Source organism: Osmerus eperlanus, chromosome 15, assembly GCF_963692335.1.
Source record: "Osmerus eperlanus chromosome 15, fOsmEpe2.1, whole genome shotgun sequence".
NCBI lineage: Eukaryota > Metazoa > Chordata > Actinopteri > Osmeriformes > Osmeridae > Osmerus > Osmerus eperlanus.
Genome location: NC_085032.1, coordinates 11,796,508 through 11,815,785, shown reverse-complemented (window position 1 = coordinate 11,815,785; position 19,278 = coordinate 11,796,508). Strand labels below are relative to the sequence as shown.

General features: G+C 44.3%; 4 protein-coding genes and 1 long non-coding RNA gene across 21 annotated transcripts in view; 3 read left to right on the top strand and 2 right to left on the bottom strand.

Annotated features, from left to right (window-relative positions):
* Positions 1-3,083, top strand: part of tmem108 (transmembrane protein 108) — a 31,706-nt gene extending 28,623 nt beyond the window's left edge. Inside the window, exon 5 of the mRNA XM_062480357.1 lies at positions 1,080-3,083. Within this exon, the coding sequence (XP_062336341.1) occupies positions 1,080-1,196 (117 nt within the window). The 3' untranslated portion in view covers positions 1,197-3,083. The remainder of the gene's footprint in view (positions 1-1,079) is intronic.
* A 748-nt stretch (positions 3,084-3,831) lies between these two features.
* Positions 3,832-7,735, top strand: cdv3 (carnitine deficiency-associated gene expressed in ventricle 3). Its single transcript, XM_062479126.1, has 6 exons — positions 3,832-3,966; positions 4,062-4,307; positions 4,665-4,741; positions 4,875-5,011; positions 5,172-5,334; positions 5,430-7,735. The coding sequence occupies exons 2-6, from the start codon at positions 4,110-4,112 to the stop codon at positions 5,554-5,556; spliced, it is 702 nt and encodes a 233-aa protein (XP_062335110.1). The 5' UTR covers positions 3,832-3,966; positions 4,062-4,109; the 3' UTR covers positions 5,557-7,735.
* Positions 7,736-8,156: 421 nt separating this feature from the next.
* Positions 8,157-10,479, bottom strand: LOC134034644 (uncharacterized). The gene is made up of 4 exons (XR_009932254.1): positions 10,336-10,479; positions 9,066-9,128; positions 8,455-8,526; positions 8,157-8,292 (listed from the first exon to the last, which is right to left on the bottom strand). It is a non-coding gene; the product is annotated as an uncharacterized LOC134034644 (long non-coding RNA).
* A 150-nt stretch (positions 10,480-10,629) lies between these two features.
* kif9 (kinesin family member 9) lies at positions 10,630-17,556 on the top strand. 3 transcript variants are annotated; one of them, XM_062479118.1, is made up of 21 exons: positions 10,630-10,799; positions 10,877-10,983; positions 11,205-11,370; positions 11,465-11,571; positions 11,677-11,907; positions 12,090-12,173; positions 12,298-12,396; positions 12,574-12,721; positions 12,903-12,967; positions 13,083-13,160; positions 13,284-13,352; positions 13,672-13,776; positions 13,966-14,021; positions 14,257-14,371; positions 14,552-14,688; positions 14,804-14,950; positions 15,278-15,486; positions 15,596-15,775; positions 15,885-16,000; positions 16,228-16,332; positions 16,529-17,556. In XM_062479118.1, exons 2-21 carry the CDS (start codon positions 10,888-10,890, stop codon positions 16,625-16,627), a joined length of 2,412 nt encoding a protein of 803 aa, XP_062335102.1. In that variant the 5' UTR covers positions 10,630-10,799; positions 10,877-10,887; the 3' UTR covers positions 16,628-17,556. The 3 variants fall into 3 exon arrangements, with proteins under 3 accessions (XP_062335102.1, XP_062335103.1, XP_062335101.1); XM_062479119.1 differs by having other exon boundaries at positions 10,631-10,799; positions 14,281-14,371; positions 16,526-17,556; XM_062479117.1 differs by having other exon boundaries at positions 10,631-10,799; positions 16,526-17,556.
* An 877-nt stretch (positions 17,557-18,433) lies between these two features.
* Positions 18,434-19,278, bottom strand: part of scrib (scribble planar cell polarity protein) — a 59,410-nt gene continuing 58,565 nt past the window's right edge. For 13 of the 15 annotated variants that reach the window (XM_062479109.1, XM_062479114.1, XM_062479106.1 and 10 more), the window contains one exon: positions 18,434-18,977. In XM_062479109.1, coding sequence (XP_062335093.1) covers positions 18,841-18,977 — 137 coding nt within the window. In that variant the 3' untranslated portion in view covers positions 18,434-18,840. The remainder of the gene's footprint in view (positions 18,978-19,278) is intronic. The other 2 variants (XM_062479107.1, XM_062479111.1) reach the window with 1 other exon arrangement.

The window sequence follows — 19,278 nt, the reverse complement described above, 5'->3', positions numbered from 1 at the left end:
TTCCTTCTCTGTAGAGCAGCCTAGAACCTTCAGATCATCTAGAAGACACTAGAACCCATTGAAAATAGCTATACTTCATCAGACGAATTCAAAACCTTTCATGTTCCTCAGCTTCCTATTAATCCTCATTGTCTATCTTAGTGCCATTCGTCCCTTCCTCCATCTTCTCCTCCCTCTCTTTGTTGTCTCTCTGTTGTTTTCCACCAACTCTGTTGGCAACTGCTCTGCATTAATGCTGAGTCACTTGCACCAGAATGCTTCTCTCTTTCTCTCCCTCCTCTCTCCTTCTGTTTTGCTGCTCCATCTTCTGAGTCACCCCTCCCTTCTGTCTTTCTTTTCCCAAGCCCCCCCTCCCTCCCTCCCTTTCTCTCGCTTTATCCGTTCTCTCATTCTGCAAGACTTTAGGAGCCACATATCTTTTGTCATCGAATGTTCTCTGTCAAACTGAGACCTTGAGAGGCAGAGAAGGAAGGAAGCCGTTTCATTCCTGCTATACAACCCCTTTGTATAGCAGTATAGACTTTCGAATTAGCTAGCGTCTGTCATAGTCAGACTGATACTGAAGGATCAATTCATTAATTAATTCTGCATTTCAGAATAACTGAAGTATATCAAGAATTCAAGAACAAATAGTCCAGTTAATAATAATAGGATCCTACTGTATGAAGAAGCTGTTTGAATTACTGATTGTAGATTGAAACATTTTCAGTTACTCTCACGTCCAGAATGACCTGACCTGAAAGTGAATTTGACTTATGACATATTTTGAATGTAATGTAATGTAGATAGCCTTACAATTTCTATACCTTTGGGATTCACACAAAACACAGAATCTCTCTTGTGTTCTACAAAAAAATACAAAACATTTCTCCCTTCTTGTGGTACTCTGAGATAACAAGATGAGTAGATAGGTGACAGTAACAACATGTCTCTGTACAGATATCACCAATACAATCTTGGTGGATATAGATTCACAAAGAAAGGAGGTTTGTGTTTTTGTAGAATAAGGAGCCACGGATGTGATGTTTCTTTGAGAACTAAAAACGTGGATCCAGGATGACATGTATGTGTGTTGACAGGAACAGGAGACTTGCCTCCCCCCTAATGGAGACTACAGTGATAGCGGCGTGGTACTGGTGAACCCCTTCTGCCAGGAGACACTCTTCATCAACAGAGACAAAGCCTCCAACATTTAGAGACAAAGACAACGATGGCCACATCATCCTGCACTAGCACGAGACTGTCAAAATAAAAGTCCCCCTCCCCAAGGCTTACTCCTTTTCTCCCCTCCTGCTGTCGCTGTCATTTTTATACATGTGGTAAATCTTCAGAGACTCTGTGCTTTATACTGTATATTACGACTTCAAAGAAATAGAGGAAGGCTGAAGTAAACACAGTATTTACTAGGAGAGGGAATCCAACAATATTTTTCTGATGTAAATTTTCTACAAATGCTTAATTGTGATAAAGGTTTTTATGTTTTTATAAAGATACACAACGTTTGTGGTTTCAGTTGTGTTACAGTGGCTTGATGGTGAGTGCATTGTGGATGTTGCCACTTTCTGCTTTGGAGAGAAAATGCTGTAGAAAACAAACAAAAAATATACACATTTTAATTTCTTTATAATCAAACCCAAAACACTTATTAAAAAAGCCTGTTGAACTTGAATTCTGCACCTACGTACTTGGGGGGGATACAGAGGTTGAGAGTAAGGTTTTATGAGATTGGGTTTTAGTAGAGAGAAAATACAGTGTTGCAGTTTGATCTGTTGTCCCTGGAGGGGTGCAACAAGGAGGACAGAAGAAGAAATAGCATAGAGGTCTGGGGTGTCTGCAGACCGAATGGAGGTGACCTAGAATGGCTTTTCCCCTTGTGTTTCACCAGCCTCTCTGCTGAGGGACCACATAGATGTCTTAACTTCATTTGTCAAGCTGTTTAAGCATTATATGTGCTACTGTAGTTTGTGTGTGTGTGTGTGTGTGTGTGTGAGAGAGAGAGAGAGAGAGAGAGAGGGAGAGAGAGAGAGAGTGACGAGAGTCAGAGAGAGTGTGCATGTATGTAAGTGTGTCTTACAATTTTACATAAAACATATAAATTGCAAGTGCGGAAAGTCACACATAACCGAATAAGGTCATTATAGGAATTTATGTTAAAAATGACACACATAGAACACTCTTTTTCAAAATACAAAGATGTGATACACAATTTCAAAGCTTCAATGTTCCATTATCTTTTTTTAAATATAATTGCCTAATTTAATGTGTTTGTTTTATTACATTAAATGATTTGTTATGATATACTATGATATAATGAAACTGAGCACATGATTACTGTTCAATTATACATGCCGATATATCTAAATGTTTGTTCAATGTATGTATGTGTGTGTGTGGGTGTGCGTAAGTCTGACTGCTAGCCTGTCAGTCTATCTGTGAGGATTGGTGTGTCATGGAGTGATGGTTGAGGTGTGCAGTGCAGGGGAGTTTCAAATCCTCACCATCCTGAAAAAATAGTTTGACCAAACCTTTTCCATTCTCCCTCCATAATTAGGCAACAGTTTTGTGAATGCAAATTAACTGTGTGTATTACTGTAATGTACAGGTATAGAATGGTGTGTGATTATAACTGACCAATGAAAGCATTGAGCTATTTTATCCTGAATATTTACTGTGAGCACATGCAGACATAGTTTAAACATTTGTTTGAGTGCTCTTTTTTTTGCATCAAATTACAGTCCTTTATCATCTTTTACTTTAGCTTGTTTCATATTCTGTCTCTCTGATATTCTGTTGAATAGCCTACTGCCTGCCTTTGTCTGGTATTTCTTTTTTGAGAATTGTTGACCAGCTCAATCATAATCATTTCTGTTGGAGGTTATGTTGAAGTTCTGTTACACACATACAGGCTTGCTTGACGTTTTTCATTGCAGTGGGCTTATGAGTGAATACTTCACAATATGTAGAACGGTTAAGGGAAGGTGTGGCAGTATCTTGTGTTCAATGTTAGGCATATGTCTTTTTTGTATCGTAGCATACACTGTGTACTTTTTACTGCTGAGCAATAAAAGACAAAAGCTTGGGAATGCGTGTCTTGTTGGTCAATAAGAGTTTGATGCTCCCCTCCCCAATGCATTTGTACACATGCCACGCAGCTGATAGGTGACTGACAATGTAGGCTACTAGGCCTATATAGGCTAAGAATCTTGCTGACAGCAGCCAAACTATTCAATGCGGCAGAAGGTTCTTTGTTTCTCTGTTTTTGGCCTGGCCAATGCTAGTATAGATAGAGGTGTAAAACCCTGATCATATATAGGCCTACCTAATGCCCAGTCTGGTCATTGTTGCTCTTTTAACACGAGAAAAGATGAGCTTTGCTTGTTCGTTCCAATGTGTATTGCATGGCAGGTAATACACACAGTATGCCACTCAATTGTAAGGTTGTATCAATTCATGCAAACTAGTGGATAGATAACATGCTATAGTGCACAGTATTATTAACAAGGCATACAGTTAACTAGGCTAAGCAGATATGTATTTAGTTAGCCAAAGTGCAATGGTATAGAACCCTGTTTTATGATGACGTATTTAGCTAATCATATACTATCAAACAATAATGTGATCCCTAGTAAAGCATATTCAAATAGTGATGCATGTCAAATTTTTCCGGCATTTATTTTGCAACATAAAAAACTTCGTGTTGCTCTTCCAACCGCTTTAATGTGATGGGCTGGAGAAAACCCAAGCGCGAGGTATTTTCGTTAATTGGCTATTGAGTTTGTCTATCAAACTTGTCTCTTGAATGTTCGTTTCCGGGGCAACATAAGACTTGTTCCTTGTGCATCCGGCTGAAGCTTCAGTCTCGTGTGCAATCTCACAGTGTGGAATGCCAGTCAGCCAGCTAAGCTACCTAGCAAATGTGGCATTGAAAGACAGGCGAGCGGAGTGGCTGAATTGAGATAATAACGCGTAGGTTGAACCCGTTTAATGTTGTTGATAGTATAAGAGCTTACTAATACTTTTCTAATCGATTTAAACTGGTTAATTTTACTGATCAAATTCAGATTCGTCACTCGGTTGCTACAAGCTAGCTAGCGGCGTTTTCTTTGAAAATGGCGGATGTTGCTACAACTGGCGGTGCGGAGAAGAGCCTGGATGATTTCTTTGCCAAGAGGGATAAAAAGAAGAAGAAAGAAAAGGGGAAGGGGAAAGAGACGGGAGCTGGGCCCACACCAGTTGTCCTAAAAAAGAACAAAAAGGAAAAGGAGAAGTCAACGAAAAGTGAAAACCAAGATGCGCAGATTGAAAGGGTAATGTAACGTACCCGGTCGTGCTAGCTAATTTAGCGAGCTAGGGCGTGGGCCTTGTTTAATTTAAATGTCATAGCTAGCCTTTAGATTTTTGTAATTTTTTGACTCGTCATTGTCGAGAGACAATTGTATGAATGTGTAGATGCTTTTTCTTGCTACTTTTGTAAGCAAGTACTAAAAAGGTTTCCTTTGGGAAATACTATGTGCACTCCAGCTGTTTACGGGTGATGTACATTTGCCTTTTCAGTTGACACATTTTTAAACGACGAGAATACGACGCATTTGGATGCTTTACTGTCAGGATTTAGAGGCTTTCAAGTAGTGAACCAGCGCTATATTCTGTGCGTTTGTCTTCAGGAGGACGAGGAGTGGAAAGAGTTTGAGCAGAAAGAGGTGGATTACAGCGGCCTCCGACTGCAGGCTCTGCAGATAAGGTAAGATGGTGGGACATGGGGCAGGGCCACATTTGGCTATTTTTCTTTTTTACATAGTCGTTAACCTGCTGCCATGTATGTGCCCTCTCACCTCCCCCTGTGTGCCTGACACGTTCTCTGGTTGATGTGGCAGTGATGAAAAGGAGGAGGAGGAGTATGAAAGGGAGGAAGTTGGGGATGATGGAGAGATCATCCTGGTCAGTGGAGACAAAGTTTCTGGACCTTGGAACAAATCTGGCTCAGCTCCAGCTGCCGCTGTTGCCCCTGTGGGTAAGTGAAGCCCCTTTCTCATCACTAGAAATCACGGTCCATGTACTGTTTAATGTTTTCTCAAATTCCACAATGTAACTACAAGATGTATTGTATCCGATATGTCAAGTCAATATGTTTAATTTCACGAATGAATGGTCATTCTCTTCACCGCCTGCAGAGGAAGTGGAAGTGCCTGAGTCCAAGCCTTCAGGTGTGTACCGCCCCCCAGGGGCCAGGCTGACCACCAACAAGCGAGGCCCCACCCAAGGCCCCCCTGAGATCTTCAGCGACACGCAGTTTCCCTCCCTGGGGGCAACCTCTAAGCACGTGGAGACTCGCAAGTAGGTGTCTAGGAGGCACCTGTGAAGCAGATGTTGACGTGGTTTTATAAATATCGGTTGATACATCTGTTGATGCGCGCATGTTTTGTCCGCAGGGATAGAGAAATGGAGAAGACCTTCGAGGTGGTGAAGCACAAGACCCGTGGCCGAGAGGAGGGGGGGAGTGCTTCTATGCAACAGCTGCAGCTTGACAACCAGTATGCCATCCTGGGGGCCAAGTAAGCCCCTCACTCCCCACCCCCACCCCCCCTTCACATCCTGCGCGGTCCTGCCCAGTCCCCTCCCCTCTCCTCCCCCACCCCTTCCCTCCTGGAGGGAAACTGAAATACAGCTGTGGTGAACCAGACCCCTGTCAAAGCTGGTGCTACCACCACCACACTGAACCTTCTGTCCCTTTTGACGCCACAGAAAACGCACACACACACTCTACATTGACACACTGTCACCCAACACCCATAGGCATGCACACACATGATATTGATGCACCATACAAAACACACAAGCATTTGGAAGGACTAAAGGATCGCAGCTAAAGGGGCTGTGGTTAAAGAAACAGATCGATTCTACCTGATATACCAATATGAACAGCACTGCAGCAGCAGCAACAAAGGACAACAAAGTTGTCTATTGTGGATCGTAGTCAGAGCAGCAGTCGTGTGGTACGGCATCTCTGAACTTCTCAACTTGCTAAACTTTGATAAAGCCACAGAGGATCGATACCCGGCGAGGTGATGATTTTCCGAACTTCTGTTGAAATAGATATATTTTTTGCGAAGATCGTTATAATCCAGAACTGCACATGGTTTTGGGGGTGGGGGGGGGGGTGTGTGTGCGCGTGTGTATTTGAGTTTCGGTTTGGGGCACGAGAGGAAAGTCAGGGAGGGGGGAGACTACCTCATTGGCAAAGCTGTGGCAGCCATTTTGTCTGAGCCTCAGCTTGAGTGAGGAGAGGAAGGGGGAGGGGCTTCCATCTGGCCCTGCAGACCAGCACCACCATGCTCTTACACCTAGACACTTGAAGACCCCTTGTATTCCCTCAGTAATGAGATCTGTGGACAAGGAGTAAAGGCTGTGGTCCTCTATATAGAATAACTATTTAAAGTGGCCTTACTGTAAAGAGAAGCTGCTTTGTCCTCTGAAGAAAGCCTACTCGCACGCTGTCTACACAGGCTGTTGGGCAGCCTGTGGATCTTGCCTCTGAGAAAAACCTCAGTTCAACGAGAATGTAGTGCCGAGTTGTAGTTTGAACAACTAACAACTAACTGCCCACAATTCATATCCACTGTTTTGAATTGCTACCCCAAATTATGAATCCCCACCCCCCTCAATTTGGATTCTATAACATCAGAACACCAATTATTAAAGATAATTTCTAATCTGAAGTCATTCCTTTTGGTAAATGTGTTGACTTTCTGCATTGTTTGTTGTGGTGGCTGTTTTTCCACAGTGTTACCACTGTTTTTCTGTTCTTCAAAAGGTGTAATGTGGAGGGTAGACTTCAAACTGTTACATATAAAGATACAGCTACCTATTACAATTACCCAACTAATTGACACCATCTGGATTCCCCAAAGGAAATGTGATTTTGTTTAGCATAATTCTGATAAAGTATAGGCTTTTGCTTTGCCCCAAATTTGTTGCATTGCTAATGTCCCCAAACTTGATTTATAAGCTTTGCACCACAAGACATCCTCTTTTCCCCACCTTGAAGGTTCCATCCATTGATAAAGAGGCCTCAGCACTTACTGGTTTACCTGTTTTAGCAGAGGAAGCCTGTATGTTATTCTAATTTCTGGAGTGATTCAGTTTGTCTTTCCTGTTTGGCACCAAACCCACTGATATACTCTATGGACACAAGATCTAGGCGCTGTACCAATTCTCTACAATACATCTTTGCTTCCTCTCTGATCTTAAATGGCTGGATAGGTGGAAGTATGTGCCTCTACACAGCTGATACCAATCCTGTCTGATTGAAATCAGTGACTTTTCCAAGGAAAGGAGAATTTGAATGGTGCCACTTTAGGATCAGATGGTTTGGATCAACTGTAGCATGTGGAGCCAAGCGTTAGGAGGGCTAGTTGTGTCTTGTCAAAGTTATTCAGAATGACCCTGGATCTAGGCCAGTACATGCTACAGCCAACCCCTCTTATCACTGTAAAGTCATATGTTGATCGAGACAACGATGGCTAGCTCGCTCATGGCTAGCTGTCTGAAACATGTAGAAGATCTCAAGCAAAGCTCTTTCAAAGTATTATGGAGTGTCATTAAGGAGTCAGGGTTGGAGAATCAAACCATCTGGACGGCCTGACCTGCCGAACCACTGGCCTGCCGGACCACTGGCTGGATGATGACTGAAAACACTTGTGAGATGTTTAACTCCAAATAAAGTTGATCCTTGTGATTTGGTGTTTTGTCTCAGTCTTTAACTTCAGATCATTTCCATCCACATACAACGTCATTTACTATTTTGATATGGTATCAAACTTTCTTTTAAGCCCATGCAGTATGTTTAAATGCCTTGCTTTACCAGGATAGCCAAATGTGTCTTCAAGCCAATATTTTAAACAATCTGTACTGCTGTCCCAACATTGATGTAATTTCTTAACTGCCTACACCTTAACTTGAACGATTTGTATGTCTGTTGTAAAGACTGTCCATAACCATGGAGAGCTGCTGCCATTAAATGTCCAGAACACTTATCTACACTCATAGCAAACATCTCTGTTTTTGGCTGAAAAACCTCATCATTCTCTTGGCCACTTTTCACTAATCCCACCCTGGTTCAAGTTCAAATACCACACCAACAACTAAATAGATGTACTCTTTTTATTTGAAGGAATAACAAGTATTGCAGGATTAATTCATGAGTCAGTTGAATAATGCATTAATTAATGAAAGAAAGAATGAAGGCAACTGGCTGGTTTCTCTGGGTGTGGTGGATGAGTTCTGAGGTGTCATCTGGGGTTAAAGAGAAGATGTGTGAGAGGACAGAATTAAGGGAGGGTTTTTGCTGGAGGGTTATTGCAACATACTTGATTCTAATTGGATGTGGCTCTCAGGGAGACTTGTGGGGGTGACTTTTGGGATAATAAACTGTATAAAAACATTCACTTTACAAACCTGATTTTCTGTAGTTTCCTCAGGTTCAAACCCTTCATAATTTTCAAGTGCATGGTTCACTGAAATTAAGTTCTGGATAAAAGAAGTTAGTCACCTACAGTAAAGACAATGTAAATCCCAGTTTGTTACCCAGTTTTTCTAATTAAATGTGACTTAACCCTTGTGTTATCTTCGGGTCATTCTGACCCATCAGTCATTGTGACCCACCGTCGTATTGTGACAAATTTACCTCATACAAAAACAAAGTGAAGCATTTTCTTTTAACTGTCGGGCTGTCTCAGACCCCCCACATTGGAATGGTTAAAAGAAAATTATTTGTATTTGTTTTTGTATTGGGTAAAATTGGGTAAACACAACGATGGTTCGTTATGAACCTTTGGGTCATGTGACCCGAAGGCAGCACGAGGGTTAAGCAAGACTTAAAACAATACTGTTAAAGAATTCAATTTATAAAGCATAACGTTACAAATAATTTACCTCTGTTGTCGTGGGATATAGCCAACTGAAGGCTATGTGTTGATTTATTGCAGCACATCTACAATAACATTTAGAAATATGTCCAGCTTTATGTTACTTGGTACGGGCAGACGTGTGCACGTAAAAGCACTTACCAGCACATCTTTTGGCTCGAACCCCGCATCATTCTCAAGTGGTCGCCTGCTTCCTATCGGCCACTGGGGAACAGTAATCAAGTTGGCAAGAGGAGTTCTTAGACTGAGTTAATTGAAATTATAAAGTGGTAGAAATAACCTGGAAACCAGAGATAGCAAAAGTACACACATCATTCACTCAAGTGGAAGTACAAATGCCCATGTTTAAAAAGACTCATGTAAAAGTTGAAGTACTGACTACACTTTTTCACTCAAGTTAACCCTTGTGTTATCTTCGGGTCGTTCTGACCCATCAGTCATTGTGACCCACCGTCGTATTGCGACAACTTTACCGCATACAAAAACAAAGTGAAGCATTTTCTTTTAACCGTTGGGCTGTCTCAGACCCCCCACATTGCGAAGGTTAAAAGAAAATAATTTTTATTTGTTTTTGTATTGGGTAAAATTGGGTAAACACAACGATGGTTCGTTATGAACCTTTGGGTCATGTGACCCGAAGGCAGCACGAGGGTTAAAGTAAAGAAGTATGGATTCTGACATATACTTAAAAAGTAGTCATTACTACTACCTGTATTAGTGTTTTAGTAAAAGGTGGTCAGAAAAATTGTGAAGTACTGATACCAAAAAAATATACTCAAGTATAGCAACAAAGTAATTCCCATCTCTGCAACAACAGTGTAATCACTTTCAGCTGCAATTCTTGTATGAAAAGTGCTATATAAATAGTCTTACTTACTTACTTACTAATCACAGTGTAATGATAGTGCAATAACAGTGTAATGATAGTGTAATCACAGTGTAGAAAATGTAGTGACAACATAACAGTGTAACAACAGTGTAAAAACTGTAAAAAGTGTAGTAACATAATAACAATAACAGTATAACAACAACGTAGGAGGACTTAAGCATATCTCCTAACCAATCATAAAAACACACAATTTGTATTTACCTTGTTTCAGAAAGGTCATTGACACTGCACCGTTACACAACAATGTAAACATCAAAAGACACTAATGCTGTCACTTTGTTAATCCATCCCATACTAAACCTACTGTTTCAATCGACCTAAATTCTAATAGAAAAGTATGAATAGTCGATTACAGGACACTTTTTAATCAGCACCTAATAAACTAGAATTTCTGTCGGGATGAAAAAAGGTTAATGAAAACTGTACTGTATTTTGCACAATTTAAAACAAGTTATCATTTAGCCCTAGATTGTGCCCTTAGGCGAGGCCGTTTTAAATTAAGTAAACAACTTTATTTCTTACCAAAGAAACCGGTTTTCCAGCTTCAACCAGAATATGACCCAGCAGCAGACAGAACAGAAGTACACCTCTCACCTGGACCTGCATGACAGCCAATAGTCTAGTTCGTTCGAATCAGTGATTTCTGTCTATTAGGGAAGTCACATGGCTGGATCCATCGCCAATGGGCGTACGTTGTTCACGTGCAGGGATACCTTCAAACTGCCGTGAACAAAGTGTTGTTTGTTTAACCTAATGTTTTTACCGTCTTCGTTACTGCAAATGGGTTTGGGCTGTCTGTTCGATTTTGTCTGACTGGCTGGCCATCCAATGTTCCTTTCGCTTTTAGGATCTTCAGATACGTTTACCGTTACCATGACAATGGAAATCAACAGGAGGAATGTGCAGCTTGGAAGTTGGCGATATTGGTTTGATTTTAACCAGCCAATCCGAGTTTAAAACAAACATTATGCCTTTTGCAAAAACAGGTAAGACTCCGTACTAATGCTAAATATGTTTATGTACATGACATAGGCCTGAAAGCTGGCCTGTTGTACAATTTCAGACTAAGGCGCAATGAGTGCTCGCGGCAGTGAAGTGAGCGTTTTTGTTCGTACTAGACCGACGGCCAGCTTTGCTCAAGAGCTCATAGAATATCTACCGGATGGACAGGTATGCCTGTGACATTTAACATTTCGTCAACGTCAAAGGGATTTCTTTATAAAGTGCACAACAAGGCAATTCTGTTTAAAGTAGTAAACTCTATTGGAGGTTGAAGTCAAGTCGTTTAACATTACATGAATCACTTGCTGTTTACATACTTGATTGATTCTCACTGTACTTAATTGAAGCTGAACATGAAAAGTAAAAGCTATATTACATCCCTTCACCAGACAGTGAATGTCCGCCAGTGGAAGGAGTCCAGGAAGGGGGTGGTGAACAACCAGCTGAATTCTTGGTCCTTCCGTTTGGATGGCGTCCTGCATGACGTGTCACAGGAGGATGTGTATGCCCGTGTGGGGCGAGGGGTAGTGCTCAGGGTGCTGCAGGGGTACAACGGTAGATGCTCTAGCTCCAACATGCCCTCTTTTTAGCTGCTCATGATCACACTATTGGCCTGTCAAGGGAATATTTCGTTCTCTTGCTCTTCCAGGTACTGTGATGTGTTTTGGCCAGACGGGAGCAGGGAAGACTTACACCATGACAGGAGCCACAGAGAATTACAGTCAGAGAGGGATTATACCCAGAGCCCTACAGGAGGTAACATACTCCATGCCAGGAATTATCCCCTTTTCCCACCTGCATCTCTTCCTGTATCTCTAACTGTCTCCACGTATCTCACCTGGCCTCCTGGTGGAACTGCAGGTGTTCCGGGAGGTGGAGCAGCGTTCCGACCACACCTTCACCGTGCACCTGTCCTTCCTGGAGATCTACAACGAGACCCTGGTGGACCTGCTGTCCTCCGTACGGGGATGCCCAGGCCCAGGTCCAGGGGGCATGGCTGTGGTGGAGGAGCCTGGAGGGAGCGTGGTTGTTAAGGGGCTGTCTCTGCACCTAGTCCACAGTGAAGTAGAAGCCCTCAACCTGCTTTTTGAGGTATGCACTACAAATACTATTTGAAAGAAGAAAAAAAAAATGTAAAGGTGTTTGATACCGTTACTTGGGAATCTCTCTTTAGCTGATAGCTCTGTGTCCAATCAATGCTGTTCAGGAGGATTTTAGCTAGTGCTGGCTAGATTGACTGGCTGACAGTACTATTGCTGTCTGTGTACACACAGGGAGAAATGAACCGCATCATTGGAGCTCACAGCCTCAACAGGAACTCATCCAGATCTCACTGCATCCTTACTGTGCACATTGAGGTATCATCCCACTCTCAGTATTCACATGGGACAGTAGGGTTTCATTATCCATCATTTAATTTGCAGTCATTCAGAAAGACATTCATTCGGGATGTGCCTGAAATGTGTGCTTGTTGTTTTACAGTCTCATTCCCGCACTCTGTCTGATGCTAAATACGTGACCTCCACCTCCAAGCTGAACTTGGTGGACCTAGCAGGCTCAGAGAGACTGGGCAAGACAAAGGTTAGTCCTGAAGAACCAGACCTGCCTACAAGGCCATACCGTACAGGAGTATGACCCTGTACGGTATCTACCCGGCACAACATGAGACAATCTCTCACCATCACTTGCCGAAGTTGCCAGGTACTGTGCATAACCCCCCTTGTGGAAACCTGGTTCTGTGTCCCTTATGTGGTCCAGTCGGAGGGCCAGGTGCTGAAGGAGGCCATGTACATCAACAAGTCCCTGTCATTCCTGGAGCAGGCCATCCTGGCTCTGGCAGACCGTAAGAGAGACCACGTGCCCTTCAGACAGACCAAACTCACCCATGCCCTCAAGGACTCACTGGGTGAGCCTCCCAAGGAACATGGAACGGGTTATCTGTAGAACGCTACCTGTTGGCTGATGACTTGCTCAGTATATCTGTAAAGAAACCACAGTCCCATGTATCATGTGACATTTAACACACGTGTGTGTGTGTGTGTGGTGTGTATCGAGTGATGTTGAATGAGCAGCTTTGTCGTCTCCAGGTGGGAACTGCAACACAGTTCTGGTGGCCAACATCTACGGAGAGGCTGCTCAGATAGAGGAGACGGTGAGTGGACTGTGTGGACTGGTGCCGTGTAAACAGGTTTGAGAGTTGGGAGTCGACCTTACTGTAAACCACAGGCCTTGTCTTTAACCGCTGTCCCTCCATGTCTCTCTTCCAGCTGTCCACCTTGCGGTTCGCCAGCCGGATGAAGCGTGTCAGAACCGATCCGGCCCTCAACGAGCACATCAACCCGGTGGTGAGACCCAAACGCCCTCGTCCGGAACACAGCTTGCATGTCAACATGTAAACACGGGTGTGATTGTGACTTTGACGTGATGGTGAGTGATCTGCTGTGTGACGGGATGGGATCTGTGTGTAGCTGCAGGTGCTGAAGCTGCAGAAGGAGATCCAGCTGCTGAAACAGCAGCTGTCCATTCACGACACCCTGGTGAGGCTGAGCCTCAAGGCTCTAAGCTTAGTCTGAAGTGAAGTCTGACCTTCAGTAACATGAGTAATATGCCTTATCTACTTACAACGTACTTTATTCATCCTTTTGGGGAAATAGCATTGGTTGGTTAGGGTTACTGAACACTAGCGCTGTAAGGGTAGACATGGAGGCACCTCATTACCATGACCATGTTTGAGTGTACAAGGAGACACAGATTCAACTGCTTTCTCTGGTTCAGTATCCTTTGACACTTGATCAGGACTCTAAGTGCCGTGTGATGTCATGACTCGTGTGTGTGTGTGTGTCTGTCTATCACCAGGCCAACCGCACGGGCATGTCCTACGAGACGCTGTCTGAGACCCAGGTGGCAGAGATTCAGAGCCAGGTTCAGAGATACCTGGAGGGAAGCCTGGAAGAGATCAACGTGAGAACATCCCCTCTCTCTTTGCTCTCGTTCCCTGGTGTAATGTTAAAGTGTGTAATACAATTGTAGTGGTGTGTAATACAAACGCAGTAATAATGAATGCAGTTAGACTGGTGAGTGTGTTCTTGGCCATGTTCCTACATGCGTATTCCTGCTCTCATCTCTCTATTGGCTGGTGTTCTTCCTCAGATTGTCAATATCAAACAGATCCAGGAGGTATTTGCTCAGTTCAAGGTCGCCATACAGTGAGTCAACATAACTTTCATTAGGCACACATCCCTACTGTCTCAGCAATGAAGAAAGCCTGTCCATCTCATCGTTGAACAAGATTTTCATGTTGTTGAATCCTAAGAAACGTTAATAAGCAGCTAAGGAAAAAATAAAATAATCTACGAGTTTTAAAAACCCAAAATATTGGGCTGAAAATTTGTACAAAACAAACAATCCCAATCTAAGGTCTTAAAATGATATGTGTGTGAGTCCTGGTGGTGCTGTGTTGGGCAGGCAGCAGGAGCAGCGTGTGAGGAGCCAGCTGTGTGAGACCTACAGCCTGGTGGAAAAGACCCAGAGTTCCTCTGGAACTCCAGTTGCCAAGGTCAGCTCAGGTCCCCTCAAACATCACCCCATCATCCTGCAAGGCTATTTAACCTGACGCACTGTCTGAACCCCTGGAAGCCTTGCCTACCTTACCCACAAATTGACCTCGAAGAATAGGGTTGGACGATAAACTTCTTGTTTAGGAGTGCTTGATTTGACTGCTGCGGTGATGTTGTAGCTGCAGGCTCCCAAAAGCATGGTGGGAGAGGTGGAGGGCTGTGGGTTCGGGGTCGGCGTGGCTGCTCCCTCAGAGAGGCATGTCCGCCCCGTGTCCCCTGACAGGACCAGAACCAGGAAGACCAAGGAGCTGGTCAGGTCAGTGTTCAGCCCCAGTCCACTGAGGCTGTAGAAAAACACTGCCCCAGTCATGTCACTGACTGGACACTTCAGCATCATGACCTCTCACCCTGTTATCTGTGTGTCTGTCCAGCCATGGCAAGAAGGAGGCCACAGGAGCAGGCAGGCCAGCGGAGGATGTGTCCGGCCCACCCAGCCAGAGAGAGCCTGAGGTCTATGAGCTGGAGACCCAGGATCCCCCGGTGCTACTCCCCGGTCCCAGAGAGCCCCCCAGGCCTGAGTAAAGACACACACCCCCACCCAAAATATGGAGCTCTTTTATAGTGCATGTTGTCCATTAAGCTATCATTTGGTATTATATATTTTTTTTATCAGCTGTTACGTAGGGGGGGGGGGGAAATACCACAGCAGACGGGGTTCTAATCCAGCCTTCACACTTTTCTGTGTCTTTTTTAATCTAATCGATTCGTGAGTTACCAAAAGATTCCCACCCCTACTGTTAGGTACAGATTCTTGATTGCAATGACAAGCCCTATATCATGCAGTGTTTGGGTTGTTGTACAGTATTCCACTTCACTGCTGTCTAATCCGCTGTCTGTGCTCCCAGCTCCCCTCCCAGTAAGACAGAAGCATTTGAGGACTTCAAGGCGGAGCGCGGCAGTGAGATAAACCGCATTCTGAAGGAGAACAAGGCGGTCCTGCTGGAGCGACGGGCCCGCCTCCGAGAGCTCACCGACGCCATCAACACGGCCAAAACAGAGATAGACCACACCAGCTCCGCCCTGCAACAGTGGAGGGAGAGGAGGCAGAGCCAGGGTAGGAGACAACACGTGTGTGTATGTGTGTCAAACAGTAGATCAGAACAAGGTGTGTGTGCGTGTCAGAGTAGAACAGATCAAGGGTGTGTGTGTGTGTGTGTGTGTAGGTCAGTTTGTGAGTGCGCAGGGGGAGCTGGTGCTGGAGGAGGAGGAGCTGGCGCTGGTCATGCGTCTGCAGGAGCTGAAGTCCCGGTACCGGCTGCTGTACGAGGAGCAGCGCAGCACCAAGGCTGAGGTCAGCTACTGCCACCACCTGGTGGACCAGTGTAGGGCACGCCTACTTACCGGTGAGCATCCAAACCCTGACCCCGCTAGGTATGTACCTGAGCTAACATACCGTGAACCTAGACTGACAAACTGTTGTGTGTGTGTGTGGGTGTGTGTGGGGGGGGGCAGAGTTTGAGAGCTGGTACAATGAGTCCTTCCTGCTCCCAGAGGAGGTCCAGGCCATGCTAAGGACCGGGGGAACAATCAGACCTGGACTCATACCCCTGGACAAGGCACTGGCTCTGGTGGGTCAGGATCCATACACAGAGGCCTAACAAGGACCCACCATGTTAAGGCATCCTTTGTAAACCCGAGTTGATATACTCTGTATTAGAATGCATAAACCATAGCTGTAATAAATTAATCTACATCCAGAGAATGAAAGTGAACCGTCTGTTGTTGTGGTAGTCATGGTTCCCAAGGAGGAGTATAAGCTCAGTCTACAGCTGTTGTGGTTGTCATGGTTCCCCAGGAGGAGGATGAGCAGGTGCGTTGTGAGCGTGTGAGGTCTGAGCGCCTGGCCGACAGCCCCAGCGCAGTCTCCTTCTACAGCGCTCACATGAGGTCGCTTCAGCGGGTACGTCTCTCCTTCTCACTCACACACACAGTGTATAGCGCCATGTTTGTGACTTCTATATTAGCCTTCAGGAAGTGTCATGCACTATATAAAAAGGTAAATAACATTGGAACTGTAGGCATGTACAGTATATAGTGCAGGCTGCCAAGACAATCCAGAGCAGTGACGTGTGTGTGTGTGATGGATGTTCCAGCAGAGGAGCGTGGGCAGGGCCACGCCTCAGACCGCCTCCCAGAAGAGAAGCCCCAGAGACTCTGGCCGCACCAGACTGCCTGCCATCCTCACCATCATGTGACTGGAAGCATGTTTCATCTGCCCCCATGGTCCACCAGCACCCCAAGTGGCACGCCTAATGTGGCCTCAATAAAGACCCAAGATGTTGGTGAATCAGCGTGTGTGTGTGTGTAGAGTAGCTCAGTGGAGGGTTCTGTTTGTCGGATGTATCCTCTTTGTAACTGTACCACGAAAAGCACAAACACACACAATGCAATGAATCAGCTTGTTAAATGAAAAGTAAACTTTTATTATTCCTGAACCACAAAATAGACTTCTTTGGTTGTACAAATTCACTAGTTACAGTCTTGGTTGAGCTCTCTGACCTCTGACCCAAGCACTCATGTCCTCTGATTCATTTGAACTCCCCCCCCCCCCCCCCCCTTCCCTCTCTCCCCATGAGAAGAGAATAACCCTAAAAGAAAAGTTCAAACTGATTCTCCTTTAAAAATGTAGTGAATCCCACTTGGGGGAGGATTTACCTACGGCGGGTAAAAAAAAAGGAAAACAAAGAAATTTCTCCCAATCGCAGATGTTACCGTCAAACTGAATTTCAGTCAGCGAGAGCTACACGGAAAGCTATGATTAGCATTAAACTGACACAAATGCTACTCCTGTTACTGTCATGATTCTCCAATGAAGCAGTCGGGTGCACAGATCACACTGAGTGTGAGAAAAGCTGAGGAAAGTTTTAGAATGATCAGAAGAGAGGTTGAATTTCTCTCGAGACTTATCTTCCTGTCTTTAGCCAGACACTTAGCGACCAATCCCTTCCCCCTCCACACAACACACTACAGCTCGACCCAGGCACACGCTGGCTCGGTTTCAACCCAAACTTTTGCTTTCCTTTTTACGTTCTGTATTTGTACATTATTCACACTGTAATAAAGGATCGTTTTTTTTTCTCAGTGGCGTCAGATTTAAATTAACTAAAGACAGATCATTAAAAATTGAAAATAACAAAAGAAACACCTGCTACCTTCACAAGATAACCTGGGACCTCCCAGTTAGGAGATATGAGTGAGGTTCACATTGACGAGAAACGTCACAACTAAAGGCAGAGAAAGTACCGTATAAATGGAGGAAAAAAGGCATTATGGCCGACATGTTCCCATAGTTAAGTAGAAAAGAGTAGTAGAGAGAGAAGAGGTTGTAGGTGTGTGTGTGTGTGGCAAAATAGACTGATGTTCCCAACAATACCAGGCCAATCCAAGTATGGGATGTTGTTGAAAGTGTGTTTATATACTGTGTGTGTCTACCAGATGGTCTCTCCAGTGTGGTCAAGCAACTGTAGGGTCCTGACTAAACTAGTGTGACCCCCCAGTCTTGTCCAGGGAGACCTGCTCTACCACTCAACTCACTCTCTATTCTGTCACCGAGGGATTTCATAGTGATTAGAATCAAAATCAAATAGGCTACAGCCGATATGTTTTTGCAAATGAATCGTTTTTTTTAAAGCCTTTTGTGTATTCAACAATATTGCCTTAATTTAATTACAGTGAATACAATGATATGAATCACTCTGTGGCATTTTCGCTGGAATAAATACAGGTAATGGCCAGGAGTCAATGGATTTGAGTCACACATTAAAAGCAAAATAAATTATTTAAAAAGAATACCGTTTTAAAAAGACTATGCAGTTGCAGTGCAGTAGATAGATATGTAGTGTTTAAAACGTCCTGCACACTCCAGACTGTGAAGGTAGCAGATTCTTCTCTTCTAATATGTACACCTCCCTCTCGAAGCCCTCTAAAAACCCTGACATTTATAATCTATTCTCTTAAAAACTTCCAAAATATCATCTGAAAAGTTAGTATTACAGCTACAATTCTATCTTTTTTTCTTCTCTCCCATTCTGGACATTTTCTTCTTTTTTCTATCTTTTTTCTTTTTTTAACAGCAAAATCAAAAGGTGGCGAAAAAATACAAACATATCAGTCGCCTGTTAATATAATTCAGCTTCTAAAACGCAAACTGAAGATTGAACCAAGTTGGAGAATGGCCTTGAAGCATCACACTAGCTCCTGTTCCTAACCCTTCATCCTGGCATCAGAGCTTCATGCCATCTAATCCCCAGACTGTAAAGGCAAGACTGGCACACAGGATATGACTGGATGTGTATGTGGTGATTATCATCATTGTATTCTCTATGGTGGTTGCACATACACCTCCCAAAGTGTGTGCTGCAGTGAACGATCACTCAGTGTCTCCTGTGTGTGGCGTGTGTGTGTGGTGTTATGTGGGCACGGCAGTCTCCAGGCTGCGGCGGCCTTGTCTCAGCTTGCGTTTGTTGCTGTAGAGCGCCATCTCCTCCAGGGCTGAGCTGGTAGGCAGAGCTGCGGGCACCTCGGCCTCAGGGTTCAGGGTGGGCACTGTGGAGGACAGACAGAGAGCCAAGCTGTCAACACCACACCACACACACACCTAGTCTGACCAGTACAGACACACATTGACCCTTATATTCTCCTGCATTGCCAAGGCTGTGGAGAGGAAGTAGGCAAAGAGAAGTAGGCAAAGCTAATCTTCCCGGCAAAAGGCGGTTGGCTGATGGGAAAGAGGGAGTTTGGTGTTGAAAAGGCACAGTCACCTGCACCAGAAAGCCAACACCCGCAGCTACAGACCAGATCAACCAGCTTGTACCAAGTATCTAATCACACAAAACTATCCAGTACG